This window comes from Octodon degus, unplaced genomic scaffold (assembly GCF_000260255.1).
Source record: "Octodon degus isolate 3935 unplaced genomic scaffold, OctDeg1.0 scaffold00072, whole genome shotgun sequence".
NCBI lineage: Eukaryota > Metazoa > Chordata > Mammalia > Rodentia > Octodontidae > Octodon > Octodon degus.
The window spans coordinates 1,595,359-1,611,093 of NW_004524648.1; the positions used below are offsets into that span (position 1 = coordinate 1,595,359).

At 44.8% G+C, this 15,735-nt stretch overlaps 1 protein-coding gene across 5 annotated transcripts in view; it reads left to right on the forward strand.

Moving 5' to 3' along the window:
- The window catches only part of Smyd4 (SET and MYND domain containing 4), a 56,904-nt gene extending 43,516 nt beyond the window's left edge, over window positions 1-13,388 (forward strand). For 2 of the 5 annotated variants that reach the window (XM_004635471.2, XM_023719934.1), the window contains 6 exons: window positions 3,974-4,156; window positions 4,576-4,739; window positions 6,189-6,321; window positions 7,846-7,962; window positions 8,134-8,257; window positions 13,068-13,388. In XM_004635471.2, the coding sequence (XP_004635528.1) occupies window positions 3,974-4,156; window positions 4,576-4,739; window positions 6,189-6,321; window positions 7,846-7,962; window positions 8,134-8,257; window positions 13,068-13,233 (887 nt within the window). In that variant the 3' untranslated portion in view covers window positions 13,234-13,388. Of the gene's footprint in view, window positions 1-3,973; window positions 4,157-4,575; window positions 4,740-6,188; window positions 6,322-7,845; window positions 7,963-8,133; window positions 8,258-8,391; window positions 8,463-10,106; window positions 10,217-13,067 lie in introns of those variants that run through there. The other 3 variants (XM_023719933.1, XM_023719935.1, XM_023719936.1) reach the window with 3 other exon arrangements.
- Window positions 13,389-15,735: the final 2,347 nt, after the last annotated feature.

The window sequence follows — 15,735 nt, forward strand, 5'->3', positions numbered from 1 at the left end:
ATTCTCTTAATGAATAGAGGGATTTGTTCTAATGGTGTTTATAAATAAGATATCATGTCTGTATCTTGTACAGCAAATAACCACTAGGAAGAGAGTATGCAATGTGTTAATTATTGGAACTGTCCTACCAATTTGATTTGAAACAGTCTCATTGCTATTTGTTTCTCAATAAAATTATGGGGGAAAAAATGATACAGTTGGGAGTACAGGCCATTTATCAGTTTTGTAAAGCCATACTATATACATCAATTAATACTTCTTTAATGTACTGATTCTAGAAGATATCAGTAACGCAGTCTAGATTCACCGGTAGTAGGGAAAGTATCGGTGTTGAGCAGGAGTGTCGATAACACTATGTACGTTTGGGGAAGGAAGTACGTTGTTTTTTTGTTTGTTTTGGTTTGTTTTTTCAAATAGGATTTTATTGGTGCATTTTTAGTACATAGAATGATCACATTCATCACTGAGACTGTGTACCTCTACACGACAGAACTTCTTCCCTTCCCCCATTCCCTTTCTTTCCCTCCAACTCCTTCACCACTCCCCATCTACAATAAGCTTTGATCCCATTCTTTCTTCCTTTCCTCATTTATTTTTACTTTTCCCTTCTTTCCTTTCCCTTCCCCCCTCTGTGGCTCCCTTCACCATTTAAGTATTTTCTTCCCAATTCACCAGACCTATTGTACTTCACGGTCTTTATTTACTCTTTTGCTTTCTCACACCAGAAAAGCAATGCAGTATTTACACATTTATGTCTGATTTATTTCACTCTAAAACATGGGAACTTTTTGTGCCTTCCTGTAAACGTTTGCTGTGAATCTAACCTTGCTTTCCCCGAACTAAAGTATTTAAAAAACAAAATAAATTGAAAAGTTTCTAAATAAATAAATAAAAATATAAAATATCATATATCATATATTAAATTTGGTTGATAAGATACATATATTCTTGCTTTCTACTGTCTCTACTAATATATGACTAATGCAAAATATTGAATAATTTTTTTAAATCAATACTTAATTTTTTAGAAGTAATTAGACATTCAGCTCTGACACAAATACCCCACTCAGTTCCTGGCCCTGCTTCTCTTAGAGGATAATCTATAAATAATTCACAAAGTTGACATTACTCACTGTATTGCAATCATTTTTTCTGAGAAATTTTAGCAACTGTTCTAATATAGATTGCCAGTTATCAGTAGTTGGGAATGCAAGTCAACTTTTAATTATGCAGAGACTGATTATTCAGACTACAAATTGTTCGTGCCTTGTACAGCTCCTTCCGCCTGCCTACCTTTTAGCATTTTCTTTGCTCATTAGCACATATTCCAGAAGGTAGATATTGGGCAAGGGGGTGGGGGAGGGCAGGAAACTAAAATCAATTAAGCACTTAGGAAAAGCTCTGATGAAAGTCTTTAATACAGTTTATGGAATTATTGGCTAAAATTGATTCATTTGGATTCCTTATGAATTGTTTTCACTTGTTCTATTCTTGTCCCCCATAGCAACAGATAATAGAATTGTCTGCAGAGAGACAACATAATTTCTATATTTAATGTTTTCCTTTATAGAGCATTTTCACATGATAGTTCATGGTATTTTCTTTATGCATTACATTTGTATCTAGACTACTTATTTCTCTAGTAAGTGGTCTGTTGAGATTCCTGGCATACGTACAGTGATACCATAATTATCTGATGGTTTCCAGCTTTCTAGAAAACTAAATGTTTCTATCTAAGTATTAATATCTTTCATATTTTAGTGAGTTTGTTGGAAACATGATTTTTCTCATGCTTGAACCAAGGCTACTGCACATTTTTGAAGACTTGGGGATTGTCTCTACCATTCGTGTTCCTGGGATATCTGGCTACAAAAACGCATGTGGGAATGCTGTCTGTCTAGGACGCTCTGGTTAGGTGAGATGTTGCCAGGGTGGTAAAACGCTGAGTGGTGCTAGTGTGTTGTTTGCAGTAAGCCTGTTACTCGTCAGACTTATGATCTCGCCTGCCAGTGTGTCATTTGTCCTTTGCTATTGTTAGAAAAACCTGCTTCTTAGATTCTCCCCATGTCAGTTCTCTGCTTCTGGACATTTGTGACCTGAGAACCTGCTTGACCAAATCAGTTAGCACTGTGTCTAAAATAAGAGCAAAAGGTTGTAGTTGGGCCGGCCAAATAGCTCAGTGGATTAAAGCACCTGCAAGCAGGAGCATGGGCCAGGGGTTCGATCCCTGGGCCTGCCGTGCTGGTCCCGCCCGGGGGCTTGCTGAGACTGCGGTTGAGACTGAGTGTGGTGGCACGCACCTGTAATCCCAGCTCTTGAGAGGCTGTAAACAGGAGAATCACTGTGAGTCGATCTAGGAGTGAGACCCTGAACACCCTGTAGACCCTTCCTTAAAATACTACCAAAAAAAAAAAAAAAAAGTTATGGTTAGATTTTAAATCTTGCACAGGCCCATATGCTAAAGGCTTGGTCACCAGCCTGTGGCATTACTGGGAAATGGTAGAACCTGTAGGAAGTAGGGCCTCATGGAAGGAAGTTAGGGACCCTTGAAGGAGATGGAATCACAGCCCCTTCTTTCTCTTTTTGCTCCCCAGCCAACCATAAAGCGAGTAGCCTCCCTTGTTACACTCCTGCCATGGTGTGCTGCACCATCACAGGCCTATAGTGACAAAACCAAGCAGCCACGGACAGATAGCTCTGGAGCCAGGAGCCAAAACAAAACTTTTCTCTTTTTTTAAGTTGATTTTCTCAAGTATTTTGTCAAAGCAAGGGAAGTCTACCATGCATACCTACACATGAGTAAAAAGAATTCAGGGCTGGTGAGATGGCTTAGTGGTCTAAAGCACCTACTAAATACAAGCTCAGGGCTGGAGAGATGGCTCAGTGGTCTAAAGCACCTACTTGGAACTAGCTTGGCAAAGCATCAGGGACTGAGGTTCGATCCCCCAGCACCACATGCCAGCCAGCCCCGCCCCCTGGTGGGCTGAGCTGGCAGCACACACACCACACTCTCTCTCTCTCTCTCTCTCTCTCTCTCTCTCTCTCTCTCTCTCAAATAAATAAAAAAATAAAAATAAAAAATAAATAAATACAAGCTCAGCAAAGCATCGGGACCCTGGTTCAATCCCCCAGCACCACATGCCAGCCCACCCTGCCCCCTGGTGGGCTGAGCTGGCAACACACACACACACACACACAAAATAAATAAATAAAATAAAAAATTAAAAAAAAAAAAAAAAGAATTCAGCATATGAGTAGAGGTATCAGAGCTGTGCTGCAGGCCCACCTCGCTGCCTGGAAGCCTTTTTCTTCCTTTCTGAGGTTCAGTCATGTGAAGTTACTGGTCAATTGTACTACAAAGAGACTTTCAGGGTTAGAAGATCATCTTGAATAATAATATGGAACGTTTACTTCCATGAGAACTATTTACTACTTTTCCATAAAGGACATAATGAAAAAGTAAGCATAAAGAATATTGATCTTTATGTACACTTAAGCCAGCTTAAATATATAAAGTTTAGTATAATAACTAGGTCGCTTGTACTATTAACCAACCAGAGACCAGTTAAATAAAAGCACATGGAATATAAAAGTCTTCGGGAAATAATCTCAACAGGTACTCTGATTTCTGTGTCCTCATGAACATTGTGAAACTCAGGAAAGCTCCCTACTGCTAATCCTCTTTTTATTATTTTTTATAAATTCTAATCTTGGGGAGTTTTGTATGTGGTGTCAAGACACAGTGACTAGGTTCCAGGATTCCAGTGGACTTACCTTGTGTTCATTCACTTTGCTTCCTAGGGACCAGCGTTTGCTATGAGTCATGTTCCCTCTGATTTATACTGGATCCGGCTGTGGAGCCGTGACTCAGATGGGCTTGAGGCCCAGCTGCCCAGCTTAACTTCTGACAAATGGATACGAAGCCAGGACTGACATCCTGACATGTTTTTCCTTTTGCCTGTTGTGCTTTCAGGATCTAAAGAGAGCATGATTGCTGACAGCGGGCAGGTACGCCTTGCCACAGGCATCTTCCCTGTTGTGAGCCTCCTCAACCACTCCTGCAGCCCCAATACCAGCGTGTCCTTCACTGGCACTGTCGCCACCATTCGGGCAGCGCAGCAGATTAAAAAAGGACAGGAAATTTTCCACTGCTATGGTGAGCCAGCTCTCCTGTCCCCATCCCACTTTCTTATAGCCAAAAGACAGGATGGATTGGGAAGAGCAAGCCCCTGGGCCTTCACCTGCCTGGTGTTGGTTACTGCAAAACGACAATGCATTACTAGACCAAATATCTTACCATAGTAAGAAGTCCGGTTGTGGTTAAGCTATCTGTCCATCCTTGCTTGCTCCCTATAAACTTCCTGTTCTGAAATGGGCGAGAAGCAACATCTCAGCTTCTTTATCTTGCTGTTGCAGCAACTCGAAAGCTTATTTCAGTGTCTAGTTCCACAAAGGCTTAAGTAAAGGTTATCTGTCACGATGAATAATCATCCAGACCCTCTGCTGAGCTGAGGGCTCTTAAGTACTGTTTGACTCTGTTGCTTTCAGTACTAGCTGAGGGTGATCTCTCTCCAGGGCCTCACGAGAGCCGGATGAGTGGTGCTGAAAGGCAACAGAAGCTGAGATCTCAGTACTTCTTTGACTGCAGCTGTCCAGCTTGTCATTGTGAGGAGCCCAGAGCAGCTGCAGGGCCCAGGTGGGAAGCATTCCGTTGTAACAGTTGCAGAGCACTCCTGCAGGTAAATCTCTCCCTTCTCTGCTCTCCTGTTTCCGGAGGTCAGTTATCCAACCCAAAAGTCATCCGTGGTTTGTTTGTTTGTTTGTTTGTTTGCAGAACCAGGGATTAAACTCAGGCCCTTGAGCTTGCCAGGCAAGCGCTTATTCTACTGAGTCATCTCCCTGGCCCCCAAAGTCATCCGTTTTTAAGAGGAGCAGCCATCAGGGGCTTACAGATACAGAGTAGTAAGAGTAGTAATGTCACTCCCGTTTGATTAAATCTTCCCCACACTTGGGCCATCCCTGCAAAGAACTCATGGGAAAGGACTGGATTTAGTGATGTTTCTCTCTCAAATGATGGAAAAACCCACCTAAATAGACTTAGAGGAGGAAAAAGACTGGGAGGTTTTTTGTTTGTTTGTTTTTTATTAAGTAATTGAAAAGTCCCAAATTAGGGCTATTTCTGACACAATCTGAGGGCTCAGATAATATCACCAGGACCCCACTTTTCAGTCACCTCCCAGCTCCATTTCTTCTGTGCTAGCACATCTCCAAGGAGACATCCCTCTCATGATGACAAGATGGCTGCCAGCAGCTCAACTTGTCTTCCCTACTCAAAAGATTGAAAATGTGCCGCTCTAACAACAGTCTGGGTGGAAGTCTTAGTGTGTGACACTGACCCAGTGACTATGGCTGCAAGAAAATTGGAGCCACAGCACTCCAGCCATTTGGACCAGAGGCATAGACCACATTTGAACCACATGTCCACACTCTCAGCTACAGAGCGCTGGCAGTAGACGGTGAGAGACCTAAAGAAATTGGATTGCCTTGGCCAGGTGATGACTTAGATCCTTCAACAACAAGGCAAATGGCCACCTCAGAAGTTTTCTCCCCTACAAGGACATACAGTATTTTTGTTGTTGTTGTTGTTTTGTTTTAGGGTAATCATTAGAAGATCAAGGAGTTGGCTGTGTTGGAAAGCTAAAGTTGCAGGCCCAAGGTCAAAGTGAAGAGGCCTCACTTGGCACTTTTTTTTTTTTGTGGAGCCAGGGATTGAACTCAGGCTCTTGCGCTTGCCATGCAAGCGCTTATTTTACTGAGCTATCTCCCTGGCCCCACTTAGCACTTTTTTGTATTCATTTTCTTACAGCTTTTTTATAACCACTAGAAATGTGTATTTCTGTCATCCAAGGCCTGGCTCCAAAGAAAGATAAGAGAGGAGCTGTTGAGATGAGGAACTGTGAACTCTAGCAGTTCTATTCTGAAGAGTAAATGTTGGGGTGGAGTCTGCTATTTCATTAGAACTGCTGCTATCAGACCAAATTTAGCCAGGCTTTGGTTATGATATTTAACCAAATAGACTTGCAAAAGTCTCTTTCCTTCATTTATTGCAAGGTATCCTATAACATAAGCATAGCCAATGTTAATAACCAATTCTGGTACAGAAATAAAGATAGAACTGACTTCCACAGGGAGATGATGTCCTGAGCTGTGGGAACAGAGCTTGCCCAGAATCCATCAGCAGGAATCATCTGGCCTCTCAGGTACAGGACCTTCAGCAGCAGGTTGAGATGGGTTGGAAGCTTCTCAGAAATGGCAAACTTGGTGAGACTGGCTCCCTACTTGGGTCTACTAACCCCTCCCCTTTTTAATATTCTGGTGTCTATTTGCACTCAAGAGCAATTAGAGGTTCAGGATGTAGTTCAGTGGTACAGCACTTGCCTAGTTTGTGTGAGGCCTTGGATTTGACTATCAGCACTGGGAGGGAAAAAGGCTACTCAGTGACTGAAGCATTGGATTTAATTATCCCCATACCAGCCACAAGATGGCTACATAGGCCAGTTAAGAGTAAGCCTTACCATCCTTGAGATAAATGCCAGATGAGTTAAGCTGTTGTCTTGTGCCTCAGATAGCTGAGTTACAGTATTCCTGATGGCTGAAAGGTCATCTCTGACTTCTATGAGCTCTGTACAACTCCAGAAGTTCTGTATCAATTATTTTAACTCTAGAGCCTAATGACCTAACTTCCTAGGAAGGTTGTTCTCCTCTAATCAAAACCAGTTTTTTCTGTAGAACAGTGGAATTAAGAATTCTGCTGGGTTTTTGTTTATTTTTTGGTTTTGTACAGGGAATCAAACTCAGGACCTTGTGCTTGCCTGTTTTGTTTTGTTTGTGTTTTTTGTTTGTTTGTTTTTAATTCTACCCTTGAGATGGGTAGATAGTTTAGTGGTATTTTTGGCTAGCATGAAGCCGTGGTTGTTCTTTTTTTTTTTTTTTTTCAGAACCAGGGATTGAACTCAGACCCTTGCGCTTGCCAGGCAAGCACTTATTCTACTGAGCCATCTCCCCGGCCCCTAAGCCCTGGTTTTGATCCCCAGCATCACACACACACCACAGTGTCTTTTCAGAAAATAAATTTTTAGGGACTAGGGACATGGCTCAGTAGAATAAGCGCTTTCCTGGCAAGCACAAGGGTCTGAGTTCAATCCCCGATTCTGAAAAAAAAAAAAAGAAAAGAAAAGAAATTTTTGGCCAAATATGGCATATGTCTGTAATCCCAGCACTCAGGAAGCTGAAGCAGGAGGATCACTGTGAGTTTGAGGCCAGCCTGGGCTCCATAATGAGCACAAAGCCAGCCTGAACTACAAAGTGTGTTAATAAGGGGCGGGGGGAGCAGAGAGACAGCTCAGTAGAATAAGTGCTTGCCTGGCAAGCACAAGGGCCTGAGTTCAATCCCTGGTTCCGCAAAAAAAAAAAAACTCCATAGTGAAACCCTATCTCAAAAAGAAAATGAAATTGTTTGACAATTGCTGTACCTTATGAAAGTTAAACTTTAGCTCAAACTTGAAAGTCAAGAGAAATAATGACTGTAAGTGAACTGTAGAATTGGTTGTATTAGAAAGTGGATATAGGCAACACAGGGTAAATGTGGGGATTCCTCACCTAGCACCTGTTCCTACTGAAAGAAAAAAAAATACAAGAGAACAACTTTACTGGAGCAGAATAGGTTTGTGACAACCAGGGACATGAAGGGGAATTTGTGCGTCAGCCCAAAATGTGGGACCTGGGTTCTCATGTCCAGGACTGGATTTGTGTCTATACTGAGGCATTTTCTCTTGCAATGTGTAGAGCAAGCCATTATGTGGTTGTTGAGGTGCCGGGAAGATGCTGAGAGCTTCCTGTCGGCAGAGCATGCTGTGGTAGGGGAAATTGAGGATCACCTGGCCCGGGCCTACGCTGCCCTAGGTATGGCACATGCTTCATTTCCTGCCTTGTGTGTTTTGTTGCCATCTTTGCTTATTCTCGTTCTCTCTTCAAATGAGGTTACTGTTCCTTCCCATCACCTTTTGTCACTTGACAGTTCATCCAAAATTGACTAAGGTTCTTTTCTGAAATAAAGTTTTCGTTTCATCACAGGGGATTGGAAAAAGTCAGCTACCCATCTACAGAAGAGTCTCCAAGTGGTTGAGGTGCACCACGGGTCATCCAGTGTTGAAATGGGCCATGAGCTCTTCAAACTAGCCCAAGTGTTGTTCAACGGGTGAGTCCTTGTTTTATCCTAATGCTTTGCTAGCACACATACTGTTCTGTTTTTTTTACTAGGCATTTCGGTGTGTGACTTTTCTCCTGTGGTGGTTTTTAAGTGCATTGAAACCTTTTTTATTTCCTCTTTAGGAGAGGTGCCTGCCTTTTGTTTTTGCTGACAGACTTAAAACTTTAGAGTTTTCTTCTGAGAGATGTGGGGAAAGCTCTTAGATCTGAAGTGAGTTTCCCAGGGTAGCCTTGCCAAGCAGCCCCACCCACCACACAGCACAGCCTTCTTTCTCATTCTTCTCTGGTTAATCACACTCCCATGGCTCACTCAACTCCTCCAGGGTCTCTGCCTTTTCCCTATTCCTTTTAAAGCAGTTGTTTTCAGCCGGGAATGATGTTTGCCCCAGATGACATTTGGTACTGTCTGAACAGAAACACAATTGCCACAGCTTAGAGAAGGGGCTCTACTAGCATCCAGAGGTGCTGCTAAACCTCCTAAAGTGTACAGTATAGTATCTGACCCGAGATATCAGTTGTGTTAAAGTTGAAAACCGGGGCAGGGGAGACGGCTCAGTGGAATAAGTGCTTCCCTGGCAAGCACAAGGGCCTGAGTTCAATTCCCAGTCTCCCCCCACCCCCAAAAAAATAAATAAAGTTGAAAACCTCTGCTTTAAAGGTCAGAAGCTTGCCAGGCATGGTGGTACACACCTGTGATCCCAGCATTTGCCTATAATCCCAGCTGACAGGAGGATTGAGTTTGAGGCCAGCCTAATCTACATAGTAAGACCGTGACTCAAAACACACACACACACACACACACACACACACACACACACACGAATGTGGGGTTTTCTTGGGTTCAATCTCTAGCACCACTCAGAAAACTTAGAAAAAAAAATTAAAAAAGGAAAGAATAGTAGGCTGATGAGCTTATTGCTGACCTGTCATTTGATCATTTGAGGGCTCTGATTATTTCTGAAGTGTTTCTGAATGTAATAGCTCAGCTTTGATAAAATTGTCATTGGTGTACATTGATATGAAAAGTATTTGAAGCTTAAACCTAAGATTATGAGTAATGAGTAGACCATTTGGTCAGAGAAAGAAGAAAGAGTGAAAGTTTGGTCAGTGGTAGACATGGTTACCCTAGGATGAACATTCCTGCATAAATGTCGGATTGGAGCTTTAAGGTTTGCCTATTTTTCTCAAGATCCTGGAGTCTATTTTACTTTTTATTTTCATTATTTTGTTCCCAAGTTGAGTGTTAGGGAAAGTGTGAGCTTGTGGAGGACATAAACTCAGATACCTTTGTGTCCTTCACAGTGTCTGAGTAAGCTTTTAGTTAACATCTGTGGGACCAACTGCCTCCTCACCTCCTGCCTGTCTCCGATGATACTTGGTACTGGGTGTGCTCGGCCAGTTGTCTGCGCCTAGGCTCCAAAGCTATCATGACCCCGATCTCCTCCAGCAAGAGAACAGGTGCCATCTAATGGAGTAGAGCTTCACCTCCCCGTGCAGGACATGGCAAGCCACCCCTGAAGGAGCAGAGTCAGAAAAAAAGCCTCTGACCTCTAGCCCTCAGCCCTCCCTGGCTTCCAGGGTGCTTCCTGCCTCCCAGGATCAGTGATGGAAAAGCCTGCAGGCAGCAAAAAGATGACCCAGGCCCCAAAGGAGGAAGCAGGTATGCAAAAGGCCACTCTCAAAGACGAGAAAGTGTTGGAGAGAAAAAAGCGAAATGAGAGGTATATGGCAGAGTGCTGACCCTGCTGAGCCCTGAGGATGGGGCACATCTCTTCCAGGCCTTTGATGCCTCATTTAAAAGTGACCTTAAAGGGGTCCCTGTATGTGTTCCTTTTCAGAGGAAGAAACCCTGTGAGTACAGTGAATGCAGATGAATCTTTAAGCCCAAGACAGATCACATTCGCCATCAGGGTTCACACAGCAGAGAAGCTCTTTCAGTGTGACGAGGGTAAGACCTTTTGGCACAGCTCTGATGTGTAGCTGCACACCAGAGAATTCACACTGGCCAGAAGCTCTTTAAATGGGAGGCAAGCGGAAAGGCTTTTAACTACAACTCTAACCTCATGAAATACCAGGAAACACATAAGGCGAGGGCCCTTATGAGTGCAAAAAGTGCAGAAAGCCTTCACCTCAGCTCCCGCCTCATCAGCCAACCAAAGCTCCACCTATGGAAGAGGCGCTGCACGGGCAGTGACTTGCAGTGCTCTGATGCGCCGTAGCTTCCATCATTCATGGAGCCCTGAGGGTCATGTGCAGTGTGCCAGGTGTGCCCGACTGCCCAGACCTGTCATCACCAGGAAAATCTACCTGTCTGGCACATGAGCACCTGAGCCAGCTCAGGAGTCTGCACAAAGAACATAGTAAAAACACAGAAGCTTCCTGGCTCCTCACAGCTACAGCCGTTTTCTGAGATACTCCATGCTGCTTGGGGCTCAGGACCTGAGACACACGGATACAAGCCCTAGGACACAGGAAAAATAGCGCCTGCTGCTGGGGAGGGCCCATGCCTACTGCTTTGCCTTGGCCCTTCCACCAGCACTTCTCAAGGTTTCAGTCTGTGGACACTTGCCCCCACCCCAGACCCCAAGCCCAGCCCTATGAAGCTGAGTAGCAGTGCCAGTTCAGAGGACCTAAGTCCAGTGGGTGATGCCAGTTCCCACTCATCACTTGACAGCTGGCGTCAGTGATTGTCCTGTGGTTTGTTCTCAAGCTTCTGTTCTTAGCTGAGGCCTTGCCCCAGATGTCACCCACATCGTGTGCCCTCCTGCCCCAGCTGTCTTCTCAGATGGACAGCCTGACTCACCTGGGTGGTCCCCTCGGACACAGCTCCCTAGGCCCTTGCGCACTGCGGCTGTCGGGGACAGCCTGCTCCCAGGGTATTTTCAGCAGCCTAATTGGCAGCCTCTATTCCCTTGATCTCTGACACAGCAGTGACCCTGTGACACACTGTGGCCCTGTACTCCAACTGCTTACAGCATATCACCCCAGTGAGGAGCTTCTGGTGAAACACACATTCAAAGGAACTTCAAAGTAACAGGAAAGACCCCACCCCACCACATTTCTGCATTCAAGAGGAGCAGAGGATCCCTCCACATGCAGCTTCTTGGGCAGCGGATGCAACAGAGAAGCTGCTGGGAACCTGCACCCCAAAGGGCTGTACCCTGGGGTTGTCTTGGCAGCAGGGAAAAGTGCAGAGAGAACCTTCAGACAGCAGAACAACCACAAGCCCCTTCCTCTGCTTCCCAGGCCAGCTTTTCCCATGTGAGTGGCCGTCCTCGCTCGCTGTCAGTTGGTGCTACTGGAGAGCCCCCAGTACCCCAACACTAGCTCCTGACTTCAGTGAGAACAGCCTGGAAAGGCAGCTAAGAAAAACACTCAATGTTCACAACCTTCTACACATCTGAGATGTGTCCTGGGGGAAACCTGAGAACCCTCCAGCTAAGCAGCTGGGTTCTCCTTGCAGGAAAATGTTTAATCAAAGCCAGAAAATTTGTGGGAGTATGTGGTGTCCACAACAGCCTGGGCAGCACTTCCCCAGTCACTGTCCAGCATGTCCTGTCCCTGGGGCTTTGTCCTGCACAAGAGCACTGACCAGCAGACTGTGGCTGGGCCTTACTTACAGAGAGCCTCTGCCGCAGACCCGACATTGGGTGTCCCTTGAATGAGCACTCTGTGACCCTCACTGGCATCTGTCCCTAAAGCCTCATCCCATTCAAGCAGGAAGGCAGAGACTGTTTCTGGGAAGAAGCAGGAAGCGGGGGGAGCACTCTACTCCATGTGAGCAGACTTCTGAAGGACACAAACCCAGTTCCAAGGTGGCAGGGCCCTTTTCTGGCCTCAGTGTGCTCTTCTGCACTGGGAGGGGCAGGGCTCACCAGTGGCTTAGACTTGACTCAGGCTGCGTCCACTCAAGTTTCCTGGCAGGCTGTAACCCCAGGGTGCACCTAAGCTTCATTTCTAGTGACTGTAGGTCCTTCCTGATTTGGGCACCAAGATGTGATTGTTCCTCTTCTGTGAGAGTGAGCTGAGACACCAAGGCATGCTGCAGAGGAAGGCAGCCCTGGGGCAGGGTCCTGGCCCGAGGTGCTCATGCTTCTTCTGAGGAGACTCAGAAGAAGATGGTGTGGGCCCAGAGCTGGTCTGGGTAAGGAGCTCAGTCCCATACTGAGGGGCTTCAGTGTGCACTTGCAGAACCTGCTGTCTTGGGAGCTTAGGGCCTCCAGGGCCTACAGAGTTCCTGGTGTCACTAGGCCTGGCCACCTGCCCAGGCCTCACCTCAGCCTTCTCAAAGGAGCTCTTAGTATTTGCACCTCTGTTTCCTATGGGTCTGGCTTCTGGTACAACTGAACCACTCCCAGGACATGTATCCTGCCCTTGTATATGAACTTCAGTGACACTTACATCATAAATGACCTTTGGTAACCATGGTTGTAGACTCTTGTGTGCAGAGTACATCCTAGTCTGGAGTTTCCCACAGGTTGTATTGTCCAGAAACTTAATTTTCCAATTAGCCAAAGTTGTTAAATTTTTCTTTTCATATAATATTATTAGTCCTTGGTCACATCAGCACCCAGACAAACTTAGCATTTGTTTTCTTAATTGGGGGCTAGGGAGTTTGAAACACTTTCTGTGTGGTTCCCTCATCATGTGGCTTGCTGTGCTTGCCTCTGGTGACTCTTGTTACCAGACACTACCTCTTACTGCTGCTTGTGAGCATCTGTTTTCTCATAGGGGAAACATCTGTTTCTTTTAAAATAATAATAATAAACAACTGACCCCTCTTCCCTCTTTTGATTCAGATTTGCAGTGCCCGAAGCTCTGAATGCCATACAGAAAGCAGAAGAGGTCCTGTTGGTGCACAGTGGCCCTGAGAGTGGTGAGATCCAGGAGCTTCAGAAGATGAGGTCCTGTTTACTGGGCTTGCCACCCATCACCGGGGTGTCCCCAAGGGATTTTGCCCCATAGGAAAGGAGCCATGACAGATGGGTCAAAAAGGACCTGATGCCACTGAGCTGTCATTAGAAAAGACAGGACTCATCTGAAGGACTTGGCCCTAACGTATAGGCAGAAAGAGACACACATACTTTGATGGATATTTCAAAAATAGCTCATTTTCCTCTAAAATAAAAAAAACAAAAACCTCCCAGTTCCCAGAAAAGACTGACAACTAGTATCTGGAGAGTTTAGGTCTTTTAAAGGGATTTAGCAGATCTGTAGGTATCTGTATGTTAGCAGGGTTTTGGCTGGATTCCATCTCACTAAGCAATGTGAGTTTGTCTCCCTGGAACATTCCTATGGTTTCAAGTAGTAATGAAATGTTTCATACCACTCCAGCGGGAACTTAGTAGTTGTATTGTAATTGAAAAATAATTATAAAGCAAGAAATCAGTGCAGCTTCTTACTCTAGAGAAACGGTTCTATTTAGAGCGTCTAGCTTTTTCAGATCCTGTGTTAAAGTTGGTAGAGTAGCCAGGTATAATGGCACATTATTGTGATCTCAGCACTCTTGGAGGCTGAAGCAGAAAGATCACAAATTCCAGTCCAGAGGCTGGGCAGATAGCTCAGTAGAATAAGCGCTTGCCTGGCAAGCACAAGGTCCTAAATTCAATCCCCAGTACCGCAAAAAAATTCCAGTCCAATCTGGGCAATTTGGCAACTTTTGAGACCCTGTCTCAAAATAAAATAAAAAGGGCTAGGAATGTGCCTTAGTGCAAAGGCTGTGAATTCAGTCCATACTACAACAACAAAAACTGGTGAGGGGCCAGGGGTTTGGCTCAGTGGCACAGCACCTGCCTGGCAAGCATGAGGTCCTGAGTTCAATTTCTAGTATATATACCCCACCCCCCACAAAAAAGAAAAAATTGGTGGAATATAAATTGTGAATAGAGAAATAAATGTAGGCCCGTTTTATTGTTGGACAGTTTCCTTCCTGGGCTGACAACTCTGTATTTTATCCTTGTTCTCTGGCTTTCATTGAGTGTTCTTGGTAGACTCACTGACCAAACAGTAACAAAACTTGTACGAATGACTACAACACGTGTGCTTCCTTTTTTCAGTCCTATTTGTTAGCAGACCAAAACAGATGATTTGCTACTAACTGACCTCCCCAATCCGGCAAATGATGTGTAGACTGCAGGGATGGTTAGAGAACTTCAGAACCTGCTGAGAAAGGGCTATCTCGTGGTGTAGCTCAGTGGGGCAGTGCATCAGGCCTAGGGCGGTATAGCCAGCAGCACTGCACAAACAACATGAATGCATAGGGTTTCTGCTTGTGTTTCCAAACTGAAGAGACAGAACGTGGAGATGATTGTCTCCTTCCACAAGGATGAGTAGCAGTAGTGTGGATGTCACGTAGGGCACAGTGCTGTGGCTTCTGTTCTCTGCTTCTGAACCGTGTTGCTTTGTCACCACTGGTGACCAACTGGTTCAGATGAGTTAGTGGAAAAGAATGCCAGATCCATGCCGCTTTTGAGCATTCCCCACCCACCCATGCCCAAGAAGTAGCCCTTGGTTGCCATGACAACATAATCAGGAAATGAGTAGTCTCCAAGAGGCCAGACAGCAGTTTTTCAGGAAGTGAGTGTTTGGAATACAGTTAGCATTCACACATTTGTTGAATAGAAAGCAGATAGAATTTTATTTTTCCTGTTCTTTAACAACTCATCAGCAAGGGAATGGCCAGTGAGATTTCTTGGCAGAACTTTTGCAGAAAGAAAAAATAGTCCTGCAGACAGTTCTAGAGTTTTTCCACTCCAAGCACTTGGTGTGTTTCATGTTCCTAAACAAAGACTCTTTTGTCCTTTGTAAAGTAGGTATGGTTTCTGCAAAGAATCTTGTTAGAATGTTATATACCAGGTTTCACTTTATATGTACTTGAAAGTCTTAAATGATACTTACAAGGAATTATTTTCTAAAGTTGCAAATTATTTTTTTTTATCTGTCCATATGTTATCCTATATAATGCTTTCACTAATTCCTAGTCTGGAGCATATGGTATAGTTTGGATTTTCTTGCTTGTTTTACTTTTTGAGGCAGGGTCTCTTGATACATAGTTCAGGCTGACCTTGAACTCATTCTGTAGCTGAGGCTGCCCCTAAACTTATGGCTATCCTCCTGCCTTAGCCTCCTGGGTGCTACTAGTATTACAGGCCATGCCCAACTCCTGGAGTTGGGATTTTAAGTATCCTCTAAAAGTCCATGCTTGCTGGGCGTGGTAGGGCACGCCTGCAATCCCAGCACTTGGGAGGCAGAGGCAGGAAGATCATTGCGAGTTAAGATCCACTGGGCTACAAAATGAGCATAGGGCCAGCCTGAACTGCATAGCAAAACCCTTTCTTAAAAAGAAAGGAAGAGGGGCTGGTGAGATGGCTCAGTGGTCTAAAGCACCTACTTAGAACAAACTTAGCAAAGCACAGGGACCACAGTTCAATCCCCCAGCACCACATGCCAGCCAGCCCTGCCCCCTGG